The 18,612-nt window shown below is 40.7% G+C and overlaps 1 protein-coding gene across 2 annotated transcripts in view; it reads right to left on the reverse strand.

Moving 5' to 3' along the window:
- Nucleotides 1–575: 575 nt before the first annotated feature.
- Nucleotides 576–18,612, reverse strand: part of LOC103721733 (protein transport protein Sec24-like At4g32640) — a 35,948-nt gene continuing 17,911 nt past the window's right edge. The window contains exons 12-24 of one of the 2 annotated variants that reach the window (XM_008812048.4): nucleotides 17,340–17,416; nucleotides 16,823–16,894; nucleotides 16,654–16,737; nucleotides 15,561–15,680; nucleotides 15,397–15,465; nucleotides 14,081–14,158; nucleotides 13,753–13,891; nucleotides 13,345–13,509; nucleotides 6,126–6,271; nucleotides 5,847–6,026; nucleotides 1,605–1,693; nucleotides 1,497–1,528; nucleotides 576–1,276 (exon numbers count right to left, since the gene is read on the reverse strand). In XM_008812048.4, the coding sequence (XP_008810270.2) occupies nucleotides 1,170–1,276; nucleotides 1,497–1,528; nucleotides 1,605–1,693; nucleotides 5,847–6,026; nucleotides 6,126–6,271; nucleotides 13,345–13,509; nucleotides 13,753–13,891; nucleotides 14,081–14,158; nucleotides 15,397–15,465; nucleotides 15,561–15,680; nucleotides 16,654–16,737; nucleotides 16,823–16,894; nucleotides 17,340–17,416 (1,358 nt within the window). In that variant the 3' untranslated portion in view covers nucleotides 576–1,169. Of the gene's footprint in view, nucleotides 1,277–1,496; nucleotides 1,529–1,604; nucleotides 1,694–5,846; nucleotides 6,027–6,125; nucleotides 6,272–12,463; nucleotides 12,608–13,344; nucleotides 13,510–13,752; nucleotides 13,892–14,080; nucleotides 14,159–15,396; nucleotides 15,466–15,560; nucleotides 15,681–16,653; nucleotides 16,738–16,822; nucleotides 16,895–17,339; nucleotides 17,417–18,612 lie in introns of those variants that run through there. The other variant, XR_003388459.2, reaches the window with a different exon arrangement.

Here is an 18,612-nt window from a genome sequence, read left to right on the forward strand (position 1 = left end):
AGGTCATCAGAATTTCAATGGCAGATAAGCATAACAGAGAAGCAAGACATGACATCATCATGTTACTACCTTGCACCTTAGTTAATATGAAGCTGCTTCAATTGCCTTAAAATAATCAACCATGCTGGTTTTAAAGACTGAAGCATTAGATTCGATTAAGATGCCTGAGATGATAATTGAGAACGTTCTGATAAAATAAGTAATGGGTAGTCAACACCAAAACTATGTATGCACCGGATGCTGCATGTACCTGAGTAAATAAACAAATTCATTAATATTAATTTGGGAAGAATCCTAATTTTCAGCATTTATTTTCAATCCCAGTCAAATCCATTCAGTGCTACATACAACAGACACGCACTTAAATTGATAGAGATGAAAAATAATAGAAAACAAACAGTTGAAACTGGAACTGTGACAAACTAAATAGAACTTGCCTGGAACAGAATAAATTTCCAGAGCAGAACCTATGGTTACTCTTCTAATTACGTATGGCAGCTTTGGCAAGAGATCAGAGCTGTACAGCTACCGTCATTGCAGAACAGAAACATGGTCAAGGACTGGGCTCTAACATGTTTAAGAAGGTAATGACTCTTCATTTCCCTGCATAATTACAAATACATAACATAAAAATAGAAAAGAAAATTATAGCTACCTTTGTCTAGCACTCCACCAGTAAAAGATGATCCTTAATGTTGGAAGGGAAACAATAGCAATGATAAATATGAAGTTTGATATGCGTGGAGAACCTCCTACAAAGTTGTTACACCTCAAAAATAGGTACTCTCGATGAAACAATAAGCAGCCACCAAAGCCTAATGTGTATTGCTAAGCCCCCAGCATTTCTTTCCATATCATACAGCCTCTTGGTTTACAACTAATAAAAAACAAATCTCAAGAAAAGGAAAAAGGACCTCAGATCAATAACCAAGCTCTGTTTTACACTACTTGTATCGCCTGTCTCCCAAGTCCTAATAGTTATCAAAACTGCAACCACAAAAATCCCGCACCTATTCTCACTTACTTGGCCTAGTTGGCATAAACAGCACCAAGCATGTGCATTTGTCAGGATGAATCCCATGCTCATGTCTTCTATCCATTTCCAGTTTGGATGGATCTTTTACAAATGAAAATCTCGTAGCAACCAAAACTTGAACAGGTCTTAAGCCTCATGCCATTTTTGTTTGTATTTGCCGATGAACATGTACAAGGAACTCCACATAGGAAAGGCCACCTGGAGTCTTGTCTTCAACCATATATGAAAGGAAAAACAAAGCTGCACATATAAAAGGTCCGGTACAGGTGTCAGCAATAACAGCACTTGGATAATAAATCAGCAAGCCGCTCTGTAGATTGCTAAAGATTGTGCAACTAATATAACTCCAAATAATTTGTTTTCGCAAACATTAATTGTCCCCAGTAGATTGAAATAAGAAAACCACATATGCCTCTTTATTACTGGAGAAACTTCAGAAACCAAGGGGTTGTTAACTGACCTGATGGATCTCCTTTTCTGCATAGCCGCAAACTGCACCAAAAGTTTAAATTGTCAATTTTGCTATTTTTAGCAGTTCTAAGTACAAAGAGTGGAATATCCACCATACCGTAAGTACGAACATCTCTGGCGTCTTGTCTCATTAACAACATCAATGAGTTTCTTTGAAAGATCATTATCAAATTGCTGCAGTACCAGCTGCAAGGACAATGGATGCATTAGGAATGCATTCCACATTTATTATTGCTGTTTACAGTAAGTTGAACCAAAAATAGAAATAAGAATGGCTGATTCCAGACTATTACAATATGTATCTGCCAGCTTGAGGCAAACACTTTACATGCATTAGGAACAGATCAGATGTGAGCTCTTCATTTTCAATAATTAGATGCACTTCTTAGTTTCTCACAAATATATCTATTAAACAAACTCAATGCATATGATGTGTTATATGCATAAAAAATTTTAGTATTGATGTAATAATACTTCTAATATTAAATATTCAGATGAATATTACTCAAAACTTAGGGATTCATAACAAAACACCTACTTCCACATGTGAAAGAAGCTAAACACTGAAAAAGGATTCACACATAGATTCAAAGCTAGGTCATTTCCAAAGAATCAAAGTGCATGACTCTGAGCGTGCTCATAGAATTTTATGATGGTAAGCCCAGAATATTTGATCTTATTGAAATTCATGCTCTGGATAGAAAACAATGATGGATTTATAATTTGATGTTCAGGAGGTCATATAAGAAAAGCTTTTCTTATTTATCATAATCAAATATCTAATGGGGCTTCAAAGTTTTTCTTGTCATCTTAAAAAAAAAACAGTTGTTTAGTCATAAACATCTGACACTATGGCATGTAGGCACCAGTAGTTAAACAATGGAACCAGCAATTCATGGAGATATGGCTATCATATTGTAGCCTGGATGTGGATTGTAGAATAACGCCAAAAGCCCAAAGAAGAGATTCATTAATCCCCGGAAAAGCATGTCCACAACATCAGGAAGTAATGAAGCCAAAGGAAATATTTTGAAACAGGTTTGACATGGTTAACTTCTAGGAACATTGCTAAAGGTCAGATATAGGAGCATGCACCTTAGCTGTATGGGCAATCTCAACCTGGAAGAATCTAAATAGTGAATTTTCTTTTTTGGTACATAAATATTGAATTTTTAGGCTCAACAATTAAAAGGTCAAGAAGTAACTATACTTTGAAATGATCAAGTGGGACCATCAATCCAAACCACCAAACAATATAACTGTGCCCGCGGCTGAAGTATCAACAGACAACTGGACTTCAGAAATCCACTTTTACAAGTTAAAAATAACCAGCATCTCTTAGCCGCAGGCATATCGGCAATTGCCAGCTTTATGAATGTAATGAAGCAACCAGAGGGTTAAGCTATCAAGAATACATACACCAAGGATCGTCGAACCAGTACCGGTCGGCATACCGGTCGGCCACCGAATCGGTTCAGACCAGTACCGAACCAGCCAAAAAGACATGCGTTCTGGCCAAAAAGGCCGCAACGCGCGGTGGCATTAAATACCACAGTAGCCACAGGCTGTGGCATTTAATGCCATCAAACTGGATTTGGTGCCGGTTCGCACCGAGTCCTAGTCGAATTGGACGGAACCAGACCGGTTCCGTCCGGTTCGGCCTTATAACAGTCGATTTCGTCCCGATACTACTGTAGTTTTGGCCCCATAGAGCCGAAACTATTTTGTAACGCCGAACCGAACCGGTTCGGTACGAGCTGAACTGGCCGGTACAAGCTGAACCAGCCAGTACATGCCGGTTCAGCATTCCTTGACACACAAATGATACATGAGTTAAATCTGCTTGCCTAGACTGATAAATAATTTCAAATGTCCTACCATATTTCTTTATGATACTTGCTCGGCACCTGTGGAACTCATGAGATCTTCCTTAAAGCTGAATGACTGAGACTATGAATTCCCATATTTAATTGCAAAAGAATGTGATCATTTAACATGTTTTGGTCATACTGAAATAAAAAATTCCATATTTGTTTTTCAATATATTAATTTAATTTCCAAATTGGAAGCTCATATTAGATATTAATCTAGATGTAGATTTTACAGCGAACCCTAGCTTAAAGCAAAGCCCACAAAGAGGAGAGTTTAAAAATAACATACCTGGACAGAGTATTAGGTAGTTCGTTGCTAGGGGTAGCAAAATATGACCCAACCCGCCAACCTGACCCATGTTCGACCTGCCATAAACAGGTTCGGCTTTGGCCTAAACAGGTTCGGGTCATAAATAGGTTGACCCGTTTAACCTGTTTATTAATTGGGTCGGATGCATATTTTAGATATCTAACCTGCCTAACCCGTTTAGAGCCAGCCCAAATCCAAAAAAAAGCCCCCTCCTACTGCCTACTCGGAGCTCTAAACACGCTCGCCAATGCTCCAACGATAAGATGTCTGTGACTTATCGTACCGGACTGTTTATCGATTTGACACGAGTAAATACTCTTTAAAACAGAGCAGCTCAACATGTCTGAGGACTTCCCGAACTCAACATTGTTTGCTGTCAAATCTCATCCTCTGACACGTCTTCCCGCAATTCCCTATCTGCAAGAGTTTTGATTAAATATTAATGACACCCATTTGCATGTTTGAAAAGGTAAAGCTTGAGGAAGTCCATAGCCTCTGTGAGACTGAGTCTATGACCATCCTCCTACCGTCCATAGCCTGTGACTGTCCTGCCGTCCATAGCTGGATAGCCCATAGGACCATAAGCATAGTGCGTCTTCTCCATCCGCCATTCTGCCGTAGTAACCAGAGAACAGCTGTCCATGGGTCTAATCGTCTAGAGGATGGAGGAGTGAGGACCAGAGCAAGAGTGGCGTTCCTCTTCTTCTTCGGACTTCGGTTCTTCCTTCCGGCTTCCTGTTTCTTAGTTCTTCCGAGTTCCGTCCTTCGCCCGTTTGCTGCAACGCCATCCTTGGGCTTGGGTTCTCACTTCTCACTCCTCCCCCTCGGCAAACTCGACACTCGGCCGAAGAAAGTGACGAGGAGCCAGCTCAAAGCTAAAGACAAGGAAGTTTGACAGACATCGAAAGAGTTGGGAGCTGGAAGAAGAGAGCATGGAAGGACGTGCAGGTTGTTTTTGCTACTAGTTCTTCATCGATGACTTTCACTATTGCTTCAATCACTAGAGCGAGGGAGACTTCATAGAGGGGGCAGGGTGCCAGAGGTTGGTGGGAGACGAAGGGTGGGAGGAGGCAAATGGGGATGGGAGAAGTCATGTTATTATTTAATATTTATTAGACACGGAATGGTAAACGCCAGCAAGATTATAATATATAGTTAAGAGGAAAAGAGGAGAGGAGAGATTTATCTTTACGGATCGGGTAAACGGGTTAAACAGGTCGGATTAAGTTGGACAAACAGTACCTATTTATTAAACAGGTTAAACGGGTCGGGTCGGGTTACCTGTTTATTAAACAGGTCAGGTTCAGGTTGTAATTTCTGACCTATTTAAATAAACAGGTCGGGTTCAGGTTTATGATTTTTTGACCCGACCTGCATCTGACCCGATCCGTTTATGTCCGACCCGACCCGATTGCCACCCCTATTCGTTGCTCCCGATAGTAGCCATGATGCAGCATTACTACCTAGTACTACAAGTGTAAATTTTTCCCTAAATCTATATGTTAACAAGCTTTTCTTAGTTTAAGCACAGGCACCAAAAAACATTCCGTCAATCAAAGGAATTGTCAGCCACATAAATTCAGTACCAAGCATACGATAGAACTATATGTTAAGGATTTAGTCCAACTACCAGCTCATGGAGACAGAAACAGATAAATAGTTTTTATAATCCTCGATTTTAAAGGTTCATTGGCTACACAAAGTTGTAAATCCAGTAAATGAAGTAAAATTCTGTTCAATGCTCCAATAAATCCTGATTCATTATTAAGGTATTTAATTTGATGTATGCACTATTCTGATAAAAAAACTTCACTAGCATTTGGCGTGCCAAATAGATCCACCAGAAGAACACCAAAATTAGAATTTAGAAAGCTGAATAAAGTATGATGGAAGAGGATGGAGGTGGATTGAGAGTGAGATAGGTGGATGGTGATCACAGTTTCCATATTTGACAATGGGATGCCTTCATACAACCCCTAATTTTCAGGTTCACATTAAACATAGATCAAGATGCGAATCAATGGAGGACCCGTTTGAGCCTTATAACCAAAAGTAGCACTAAATTCTGAAAACAAGCTCCTAATATCACCTGTAGGTGGAAAAACCAATGAAACAGGTTAACTTTAACTACCAAATTGCAGAAGGTTTTGAAGCATGCCTGGGTTGGAACCCCATCCACGGAAGAAACTCCAAATAACTGTTGGAGAGTATCTGGATTCACCATGTTTCCAACATAAAACAGACCATCCTCACCATTTTCCAGCAGATAAATTCCATCATCATTTATATGCTCGCTGGATAAAGGAATTGTAGCAGATAAAAGAGATCCATCATCCTCCTGTCACATCAGAAAATTCAAATTTACACATGGATTTACTATAATAGTACAGAACATTGGTTGCAGCTCTTTTCAGAAATATTAACTTATCAACTGTACCTTTGAAGCAAGATCATGAATAGAAATCATCCTAGGGTACACCAATGGAACCGCCAGCAGAATAGAAAGTGAAGCAGAACGGCTGACCCAGTAGGACCGGTCATCCAACCACCCATCATTTCGCAAGCCAATGCTTTTGACCAAAGCTGGAACATGACAACGTAACAAGATAAAAGTTATTAGCAGGCATTCCATATGGTACAATAGCATCTCTATCTAATACTACATTACAAGATTAATTGTGCAATAACAGCAATGTTGCATAAATTAAAAAGTGAAATCAGGGTCAATGTTGACACAACTAAGACTAATGTAATCAGCACATATAATATAGCATTCAAGATCATCTTCTAGATTTAATTTCTAATAGTATGTAAAATCACACATGCAATATTGTATAAATATATTCCACAAATCAGCCACCGACCCTGCTGCATTTTATGTTCTCCCACCTTCCCTTTCTTTGACCAAGCACAACCCCCCTCTCCTTTCTTGTTAGCATCTAACAACTGTCCACCTTTGGCCACATCTATCACTAGTGCCTACTCCATTAGAAATTGTTGTCAGGATCTTATGACCTACAATCCAGATTCTGTGATCAGAATCTAAATGTGCCTCAATCAAGGTCGGAGAAACCAGTACCAAACCCCGTACTGGTTCCCAGGCAGGACGGCTCGGTTTGGGCCTGCGCCGTGCCAGGTCGGGCCCGTACCGACACAGAGGAACAGACAAAAGAGAGGAAGAATGAGATAGGAAAAGAGAGAGAGAGCGAGGGAGGGACGCCGGGCTCCTCTCCCTCCCTTCCCCGCTCGCTCTCTCTTTTCTTCTTCTCCGGCTCTGGGAACGTATTCCGTTTTCGGAGTCGGAACCATACCGGTGAGCCACCGGTATGGTTCAAAACGGGCGGAACCGACCAGTTCGTGTCGATTCCGCCGACGTTGGCCTCAATATCTGAATCGGATCCCTAGATCGACATCAAAATGGAACATAGGATGTAGATTGTAGACTGTACGATCCTTGAATAGTAAGATCCAGATCCAAGTCATCTATTTACATAATATAACTATTGCAATATCGATCTTTTAAAATGAATTAATTTCTTTGACTTTACAATGATCAAATCATCATTAACAAACTTCAAACATCAAAATCAGCAATCTCATTAAAACTTTCAACTTTAAAAGTAAATAAAAAAGAGAGTTAGTTGTTTCAGAGCTAAAAGCTCCAGTTAATCTTTTTCATACTCTTCTATATTTTTTAAACATTAGCTATCTTCTACAACCTCTTACCTCAAAGGGGCATTGAGTTCAATAAGCCTATTTTATTATGTATATTTCTTTTGGTTCAAATAACTCAAATTAAGATATTCTAGGATTTATAGGGTGGAATAGAGCCGTATTGAGTAATCAAACATAGTATTGGTTCCTTGGATATGACATTAATGAGCTTATGGCTGTCGGAAGATAAACTTTTTATACCATTATGTTGACTTTTTACTCATTAATCGAATCACAAGTTAAATAATTTGATGATGCTTCTTGCTTTTCGTGTTGTTTCAACGCTATTTTTAAAATAATTTAAAAGAAATTGAAAAGAATCTTACAACTTGTGACCTAATAAATGATCTAATCCGATTTGTCCCTTCTACTTTCTATGATATGGTCCTGATCTTAACAACATTGCCATCAGTCACTTCCTTTTGCAGATCAGTCCTCTCTCTTCTTCTCTTAACCCTCTCCTCTTTCATCACCCCATCCTCCCTCTAGACCACCATTGGAAACCCTAACATGACTTCCTAGGTCCCTCAAACCTTGTCAGCTCCCTCCTCCACCCTAGTGCACCTCCACTATCAATACCCTCCCAATACTGCATCCAATTACCTCTAGACTCCCCTCCCATTGAATCCCATCTGCCTATGCAATCAACCCCTTTCCATGCCTACCTCCAAAATGAGTGACAACCCTACTCCAAGCCTCACTTAAACCAAAACCTTGATTGGATTAGCACACCAAATCAAGAATCTGACTATAAATATAAATTTGAGTGTTGGCCCAAGATTAGTGCATGACGTATAGCATGTATCATGTTGATGTGTCATTCATAGCAAACTAGTGCATTTAATGGTGTCACATGAGCTAGTTCGATACAACTAGCACAAGGAAGAACAAACGGATACATGACAAGCTGGATTGCTTCAAGCTCTTAAACATTGTCTTTTTTGTAGTGTCAGTGTGACTTTTGAAGGAAGAAGGTATTCCCACTTAAAGAACACATTATTTTATAGACAATATGTACATTAGACTTGGGCAAGTTAGGCTGAGTTGCCCAATCTAAACTACCCAACCTAGATTTGACAGGACAGAAACTTTCGGCTCAAAGGACCAAGTCAAACTCAATTTCGGAAACCTGAGACCATGGTATGCTGAACCGGCCCGTACTGGCCGGTTCAGCATGTACCGTACCAGTACCGGCTATAGCCAGTACGGTTCAGCTGTGAAAAACCGTTCTAGCCCCTCTAGGGCCGAAACCGACCGATTCTTGCTGCGTACCGGTGGGAACCGGACCGGTTCGCACCGGTATGCAGGCTCGCAGTGAAGCGCGCCCCCGCGCGGGGCAACGCACCCCGTGCTTTGGGCAGCGTGCCCACGCGCAGGACTGCGTGCGAGGCATGGGAAAACATGCCCGCAAAGGCGCCCGCGTGCGGGGAAACGTGGGGTAGCACGCCCCGCGCAAGGCATCATGCAGGGAAGCGTCCCGCGCGCAGGGCAGCGCGCCCTACGCTTTGGGTAGCACACCTGCGTGCGGGGAAAGAAAACTCCGGTACCGAAACAGTCCAGATCTCCACCGGCGTACCTTGCCTGAGGCAATCTTTCAGGCCAGGCTCCTAGTTGCTCCAATTGGCTAACCTCAATAGACCTAGCCAGAAAATATATAACCCATTTATAATGTCATGAGTACATCAATATCAACTTCTCAATCGCACAATCAAAGATCGTTGTACCAGTACTAGGGGTCGTACCAGCCGGCTAATGACTCGGTACGGTACTGATACCTACCGTACCGACCCAAAGCATACTAAAACCAGGATGAGTGAAAGGAAGAGGGAGGGAGAGAGGATTAGGGTTCCCCTCACCTTGAGGTTGGAGATCTTAGGCGAAGCTAGGGTTGCACCAACGAGGCTTCAGGGGAGGAGAAGATGGGCATATCGAGGGCCATGGTGGAGTGTTTTCTCAACCAGAGAGGGAGAGAGATGAAGAGATGGATGAATACCGATGGTCCATGGTCGTCTTCATCATCGTCAATGGTTGTGGCAGCAATTACGGCAACCCCGAGGAAGATCAGGAGAGGAGAGAGGGGAAGGGAGGAATAGAGAGAGAGTGAGAGGGCAAGGGAGGAAAATCAGAAGAGAGGTGAGACGACATGAGTCGCGACTTGCGACTCATTTATAAATTACCAAACTGCCCGATTTGGTCGGGAACAACCTGAAACAGCTTGAAACCAATATCAGTGGAACCGACCCGAACCAGGCGGCTCCGCCCTTTTCGATCCGTACTGGTGGCTCACCGGTATGGTTCCGGCTCTGAAAACGGCACGTGTTCCGGTTCGGATCAGTTCCGCCCTTTTCGAACCGTACCGGTGACTCACCGGTACGGTTCCGGCTTCGAAAACGGCATGCGTTCTCGGAGCTGGAGCAGGAGAAAGAAAGAGAGCGAAGGGGGAGGGCGAGGGAGAGGACGCCGGCAGAGGAACCTCCCCCGCTCTCTTTTTCTCTCTTGTTCTCCCTCTCCCTCGTCTATTCCGTTGTATCGGTAACGGCCCGGTGCAGCACGGCGCGAGCTCGTACCGAGCCATCCCGCCGAGAAACTGGTACGGGGTCTAGTACTGGTTCCTCCGACCTTGCTTGAAACAGTTCATCTCGGTTCTCACCAACTCTACTAGAATAGCCTACAACAGTTCATCCCACTTCATACTGGTACTCGGTTGGGACCGAGTCGAGTAGCCGAACCGTCCCGATTCTTTGCAGGTCTGGCTTGGTATGCCTCGAACCGTCCGGTTCAGGACAATTTGGCAATTCTTATATCCTTCTAGGGTTCCATCTTTCCGCTTGCTAGCTTGCCCCCTTGCTCCTTTCGATGATAGAATTGGGGTGTTCCAGCCTCCTCTCTTCTCTCAAAAATGGCATGAGGGGGAACAACCATTTGGAGGTGGACCACCTTCCTCACCTCTATTTTTGGCCTATATCTAAAGCATGTAAGAGGAAGCAACCATGTGGAATTGGTGGACCACCACTCTTGCTTCCTCTCTTCCTCCTTTCTCAGAAACAATATGATGAGCCGGCAATGACATGATGAGCGGCAGCCATCTAAATTGGACAATCTCACTCAACATGCTCCATCTCAGACAAGGAATGCGGAACCGTCCCGAACCGGACAGTTCTACCCGTTCCGAGCCGTACCGGTGGCTTACCAGTACGGTTCCGACTTTGAAACCGGTTCATTGCCGGAGCTAGAGAAGAAGAGAAAGAGAGAGCGAGCGGAGGAGGGAGGGAGGAGCGGCCGTGGATGCTTGTGGAGGGCCGCGGAGGCCGCAGGGGCGCGGCGGAGGCCGAGAACACGGCTGCATCCCCTATTTCGAAACAGGGGATGCGGCCATGGAAAAAAATATTGAGAATTTTTAAGTGAAGTCGGAACATTGCTTGCCGACTTCACTTAAAAATTTTCAAATTTTTTAATTTTGGAATTTTTAAGTGAAGTCGGCAAGATATTAGCCAACTTCACTTAAAAATTTTCAAATTTTTTTCAGCAGCCACGCCTCAGCCTATACCGCATCCTCGGGGCCTCCGCTGCCCCTCCCCCCTCCCCGAGGCCTCCACAGGCGTCCGCGGTCACTCCTCCCTTCCTCCCCCGCTCGCTCTCTTTCTCTTCTCCTCCGGCTTCGGCTGGTTTTTTCTCTCGGTACGGGTCCAGTACCGAACCAGACCGAGCGCTGACCGGTACGGCACCCAGTACCGGTTCGGCAATCCTTAATCTCAGAACAACATCCTCGATGCTGGACTAGCAATCAAGATGCATCATCTTCCACATCCTTCTCTATTCTCTCCCTCTTTCTCCTCCCTTGGTTCCTTAGCATCCAACGCCTTCACCTCCTCGCCCAACTCCCATCCATCTGTCGAAAGGCCTCACCCTCTTCTCTCTGCCACTCTCTGTGCACTATCACAATAAGGGCGAAAGGGGACAATTGATGGAACCTAGGGCTTGGAATTGATCAAGTCAGACCAAACTAGGCCAAGATAAGGCTTGAAAATATATCATCTTGAGCTTGAGTTGAGGAAGTGAGGCCCGAGGTCAAGCTAGTCTAGGCTCAAGTTGACAGATGTGGTGTTGATGTGTCAAGGTTTGGCTAGGCACAATCATTCTGAGGTCTAATTTGCATGTCCATCCTACAAGGACAACTTTGCAACTAACTTAATACGAAAAAAACATAGAGAAAAAACTAACCAAATTCAACTTATTTTGATAGATTTGCAGCTTCTGAACTTTGAAACACAAGGTGCTAGAATGAATAATTTTCTATTAAAAGTCAGGAAAACTAATTAGAGGATGTAATGGCAATCAAAATATAAATATCCAAATTAGTTCGGTATGAGGGAAAATATAGTCTAGTTATTAGCTGATCACTATTCACTACATCGCTTATCATAATTAAGTGAAGACACCGACGTTGTAACAAGGTCCAATATAAAACTTAAAAGATACCATAACACTCTAGCACAAGGTACGCGGTACCAACTGTACCGACGTATCGGTGGGCATCGGTACCGGTACGGTACCGAACCAAACCGAGCTGAACCGGTACTGTACCGATGGGGCTAAAAGTCAAAAAAAATTTGGAGCCAGCACGGACCGGTCGGTACGGGCCGGTACGTGCCGGTACCGGCCGGTACCGAAATATGTAGATGTACCGTACCGGTAGGATCCGGTACCGGTATGTACCGGCCGGTACCGACCCGTACCGACCGGTACAGCAGACCATGCTCTAGCATGACTTGCATAATTTTGAACTGGATTCATTATATTATGTGTTTTATTAGTGATTACGTAGTATTCTAACCATCCTAAGTTTTCTTTCACAGCTAATGCATTACTAGGGTGCAATACCATGCCATATGACCTTAACACAATGCAAAGTAATCAACAAATCCACGTCTTATTGTTTATTATAGTATATAAGTAATTGACTCTAAACCATTTTTTTCATTAAACAACATCTAAGATCCTTAGAAAGGTTAAAATGGTTCTTTTAAAATAGAAAAAGGCAAAAAATATATATCTATTTACCTATGTATATATCCCTCCATGCTCTTGTCTAGCAGTGAAATTGGTGATCCAGTGCATGAGAAGCGCTAGCATGAAACATTACCACATGCAGCATGTACCAGCCTGCTGCCTTATTGGCATGGCACCAGCATTTCAAAGTTTAAGCTTTCAAGACAAACAAAACCAGATCAGTTTAGCAATTTATAATTTGTAAGCTTATCGGATTGACTGGCATCTTTAATTAACAAAACAAATTTGGATCAGCTGTTATCTGGTCTGACCAACTTGCTTGAAGACCTAGTCCCTCCGCCTTAGCTTTTATTAGTTATTTTCTATTTAAATAACTTCTACTAGCTTGAAGACCAGGATACTCATGATTCAAATATGAGATATACACATTGCAATCACATGACAAGCTTGCTGACCTAGTTCAACTTTAAAGTACTGTAAGGATCCTGTTTGCAACACAATATCAGCAAATTACCATTATCTATTTTGAAGAAGTTCAACATACATTGTGACCAGTTAGTGACAAAGACCAATGTCAGCTGGACAGCAAATAATTGATGTCATCCAAACACAAGGTTAAAAATCCACTAAAAGCTTTTCAAGAAATGATTTTTGTTTAAAAGTTGCCCTCAAGCTGCAACCCTTATTGCTGGGATAATGAACATTTCAGATTTAACTAAGAAAAACAATTTAAATCAGAGTTCAGTTGACAGCTGATATTTCATGCCAAGTAACACTGGTCATGATAATAAGATAATTCGCATTCATGTTCGAACTAGTATATCAATTATTAAAGACCGATTCAAATTTAAAGAAACATAGACAGGCAAGAAATAAGTTATTTCATGCACAGCAACTACCAGAAACATTTTAACTTCAGGCTGGGAAAATACCTAGGGTATATAGAGGCAAAAGCTTAAGCGCTTCTGGAAGAATTAATTGTCCAGATGATGATACGGTTGCACAAAATTTACGATACGAGTGTAAGATGTTGATGCAGAGGTTTGTGGTTTGTTCCCGCACTTGAAAAAGAGGACTGGCTGGGATGCCGTTTGCAGCTATAATTGTAGATTAAAAAAAAAGGCAATTAGTGTGAAGAAATCGTCCAAGAAAGTCTGCCACCACTTAATTGCCAAGAATCAGCATGCGTATCAGAGTAGAATAAATAGTAACATATAACTTTTCTCAATCAAGTTGAAGTTGAGAATATTCATACTACTTTAGTAAAACACAGACAGAACCAAAATTAATTTAAAAAATAAATAGTACATGGGCAAACAAAAAAACTTAAAATATCTTACCTTGCTTCAGAAAACAAGTAAACTGAGTGTCCAAATCAGCTGAACGGAACAGATTGCTGAGCATGCTGGTGCAGGGAAGCGAGAGATTTATAATTCGAATTCTTCTTTGCCCATACACTGTAGTGTAAAGAAGTGCACACTGGACAAGAAAGCAAAATTAAACGAGATTACTTTTCAAAAGTAATAGATAGCATTGCCAACAAAGTTAAACATGATATTAATACTTGAAAATAAAATATAATCTAGTTTGTACAGGGCACACCAGAATTGAGTTAAACAATATGAAGACAACAAGTGCTCAGATTTGCATGCAAGCTTTTCTTCATACCTGAAAAGCACATTCTGAGCCCTCCTGGAACTTATCATCATGTTTGAAAGTGACCATTATGGTTTTATCACAATCAATCTGAGTCAAAAAACAAAATATTCTTAGATATGCAATGTTAAAAAAAACATAGGTATCTTTGTTTTTAGGAAATCCTATTCTAATTTCAAATTGTAAATATGTCAATGTTTCAGAATGCCTATACTCTTCAAAAGGGACTGATCAGAACAGAGTTAATGCAATAGCAAAAAACCAAGCGAAGGGGACAAGTTAGCACTGTTAAATGGACATGCATGTGAAAGCAGATTCTGCTCCGTATTTGGAAATCTGATTCAGTAAAATTAGGAATTTATTATATTTTTCAAGATCAAATAAAGTATTCCTAATTGATGATCAAGAATGCAGCTTTACAAAAAGTAATTTAATTGTAAGGACATGATTTAAGTTGTTGATCATTTTTCCCTTTCAGCATAATTATGCACTTTGTCATTACAACTTACATAGATAAGTTCCACTTCTGTCTTTAGCAAGATCCCAATTTCTGAAGAAGGTATTATATTAAATGTGCATATTATATTTATATTAATTGACTTGACAGATAAGGCAAAGATGTCTAAGTATATCAATTTAGTAAAAGTCATAATATTGGAGAAACCACAGTGTGATCAGTTTCTGTATCTTGATTCAATTATACAAAAGAATGGAAAGACAACAAAAATATATATGATAATATTAGAGTTGACTGAATGACATGGCGCAGTGGAGAGATGCTGTTAATTCGATCATGTCATGATTTGCTAAAATGGAAGCAAGAGCAGGTGCGGGTAAGTAGATATTTTAGAACAGTTTTAGTAAGGAAATGCTTAGGAAACGTGTGCGGTTTCAAGATTCCAAAAAAAATTTAAAGCAAGTGCATTACCCTAGGTAGAAGATTCTAGCTGTTAAGAATCAAAGTCATAATTTATAAGTGTTCCCATACTGACTCATGTAATTGTTAAAAGTCAAGATTTGTTAGCGTCCACAACTTCACATAATCAGCTAATTGTTACTGCTTATAAGAACATGCAGGGTCCTGGATGAATTCAGCCATCATTTTTAAAATCTTCATATATCTTGTTATGACAGCAATGAAAGAATTGGTCTTGATTGCCAATGACACAGAAGGTTAGTCCTGGTATTTTGCCAGTTATCTACTCATACCTGACTGGTTAAAGTGATTCAAGCATCCAATTATTTGTGAAGAAATCAAAATGTAAAGTAAATTTATGGCTGCATGATTTTCCAAATTAGAAAACAGCTTAAAAAATATAAGTACTGACCGCAGGGAGATCAATATCAGAGGGAATGCGCTTGCAAAAATTTCCAGAATACTCCTGAACTTGAAGACCCTATGAAAAAGTAAATTCCAAAAAATTCATGGCCAAAGAGAAGTCTTCAAAAAACAAGTATTTATACTAGCAAGTATGTCTCTTATCAGACTTACCTGGCTGCATCTTACACGCATCACAGCTTCAAAACCTTGGGGTCTACTGATGTTCCATCTAAGATCATTGTAGAGTTTAGCAGGATCAGAAAGAACTGAAAATGGGTAGTAATAATAAACCTGCAACAAGGAAAAAGAATATAAATTACTTCTGAAATGCACCAGCATCTAAAACAACACCTATGAACATAGTCATGGTATTATGTGGCCTTCATTATTTTGTTTTTAGTATATCCACAACCCAAATTTATAATTCGTCATCTATGATCACATAAGCAGTTATGACACTAAAAAATACTAATCCACCTAGGGCATCTTTATCCAGAAGAACGATTACAGATGTTATAAATATAAAATGTTGCAGTGCCATTGATTTAATTAAGAGGTAAAACCAAGGTTTGCGGAACCGTCCCGAACCGCCCAGTTCGGGGCATCCCGAGCCATATTGGTAGCGGACTAGGACGGTTCCGGCATTGAAACTGAGACACCATCGCTAGAGGGAGAGAAGGAGAAGAAAAAAGAGAAAAAGAGAGAGAGAGAGAGAGAGAGAGAAAATGGGAGGGAGAGGGAGAGGGAGAGGAAGGAAGAGAGGCCGCCCGGCGGAGGCCGGGAAGATGCGGAGGCAGGGCCACCTCCGGACCCCTTATTTTTTAAGGGGTCCGAAGGTGACCCCTTTTATTTTTGCATTTTTTAAGTTGAAGTTAGCAATATGTTTGCCGACTTTACTTCTTTTTTTTTATTATTAGCCGACTTCAACTTAAAAAAGACAAAAATAAAAGTGGCCCCCTCCGGGCTCCTATTTCGAACGAAATAGGGGACCGGAGGCGGAACCCCGTCTCTGCATCTCCCCGGCCTCCGCCTCCTCTGTGCAGAGGCTTCGCCGGCCGGCCTCTCTCTTTTCCTTTCTCATTCTCCCTCTCTCCCATCTCTTCTATTGTATCGGTACGGGCCCGACACGGCACGGTGCGGGCCCATACCGACTCGTCCTGCCGGGCAACTAATATAGTTTTCTGGTACCGATTCCGCCGACGCTGGGTAAAACAGTATATTTTGCCATAATTTCGGATAAAGCATGAGAGCTAAGAAAGTCTACCTGTCCACCAGTAGTTCTCGGAACAACAGAGATAGAAGCAATGTCTACAAAGGTCTGAGTTGTAAGGAATATGTCCACACAAACCTGAAAAAAAATGCATGTTATTATTTTGCCTTCATACAAGATGGATTCGTTTTAAAATTCAGCTCAGTTATTTGTATATCATCACTTGATATTCAGCAAACTCTATCGCCATTGTTTTCAGAGTCTTATCCGCTGGCTGAAGCAATTTATGGGCCTCCTGGAATCCAGTGAAGGATGTTAGATGGGATATACTACTTGTTCAACTTTCGGTTAGACATCAATTTCTATTGGAATCTACTCACATCTATAGTAACATATAAGCAAATCAGAAGACAGTTAACTTTATCACTTAAAACTTGTAATAAAAGCACAAAGTGCCACAATTATATAGTCGGCTTGCTATCATGTTAGAATGACCAGAGAAAAATAAGAATCAAGACACAATGACCGAACTGCAAGTCAGCTTATGTATAAAAAATTGAAGGCATTCTATAGGTGAATAACTGGATTGTCATGGTTTTTTTAAGTCAGGACTATCATGACTTCCAGCTTTTGACATTTTTCACCATGAGTCACTTGAAGTTAATGAGAAACTATCCACCAAATATCAGTATTACTGCACAAGCAAATGCAACACTAAAAGCTACATATATATTTAAAACCTTATCTCCTGAAGAAACATTTGTTCGTCCTTCTGCTTCTCTGGAAGAAAGAGATCCAATACCAATTGACGGCAAGACTGCAGGCAACAAAAACAACCAGAACTTATTCTATTAAATATAACAAAAGGAAATCAAACAAGGTATGAAGCAAACTATAAACTCATGAGCTAAACAGATGGACGCTAAATACACTTACAGATTACATAGAGGCATACAAAACAAAGATATATACACCAATTTCTGCTTATCTGCCTTTATTGATCTTAAATAAGTAGAAAGCTATAATAAATGAAGCATCGCAGGTCCCATAATAATACACTATTGCATTTTATTTAAGAGTAGTTGCAATTTGAAAATAATAAATATGGGAGCAAAATTTTGGCCATTTCACAGAGTCATTTCTACTTCAACTATAATAATACCATTTAGTTGGGACTAGAGTTTTGTTCCGTACAAGGTTATAGAAAATCAAACCCGTAACAGCCATGGGTGGGCATGGCACATACTGTATTACTGATCATGCTGACAGAGGGCATCAATGGGTACATAAAGATGCACCCCAAAAAAACTCTTGCTACAGCATTTATTGGCCTCCAAAATCTAGTTTTGGCCTTTATAGCATATTTTCCTACCACAATGGTATGTTTTTGTAACAAATAAGTCAGGCGAATCAAATTAAGTGTTGTAGGCATGATCTTACGTGTGCTGAAGTCAATGGCATTCATAACTCTCACATAAAATTGCATTACAAGGAGTCAAAATAAATTTATAACATATTTAAATAATGATCAATTAGGAATAGCATCAAGTATTTTGAAAGAAATACTTTACTTTGGGTAAAACTATGTGGAAATATAATAAAGATATCAATCTTCTCCTCTTGTACAAATAACTGGTGAGAATCCTTAAATTAGCACAATCTTTATATTGTAATTAGTGCAGCATCTAACAAGAGGCTGATTACTACCTAATTTTGAATTAAATATCGAAGTTCATCTACTTTACAACTTGATTTCATGTTTCTTTACTTGGACCCCAATTCAAATAAAAAGATGGTTGATCCAGCTTCAAATTTCAAAAATCCAAGGTTGAATCCTTTGAACATTGGCATAGGAAGTTCCTAGAATCTCTCTTAGCTTGTTTCCACCTACGAATACAGAACAAGCCTTTTCCCCACCAAAAAGTATTTCTGAAGCTGTCCCAAGCGATACCACTTGGTTCAGGCAATGGTTCAGCCTCAGCAAGGGCAACCGACCATGATCTTCCCGAATCA

Source organism: Phoenix dactylifera, chromosome 10 (genome assembly GCF_009389715.1).
Source record: "Phoenix dactylifera cultivar Barhee BC4 chromosome 10, palm_55x_up_171113_PBpolish2nd_filt_p, whole genome shotgun sequence".
In the NCBI taxonomy this organism is placed as follows: domain Eukaryota; kingdom Viridiplantae; phylum Streptophyta; class Magnoliopsida; order Arecales; family Arecaceae; genus Phoenix; species Phoenix dactylifera.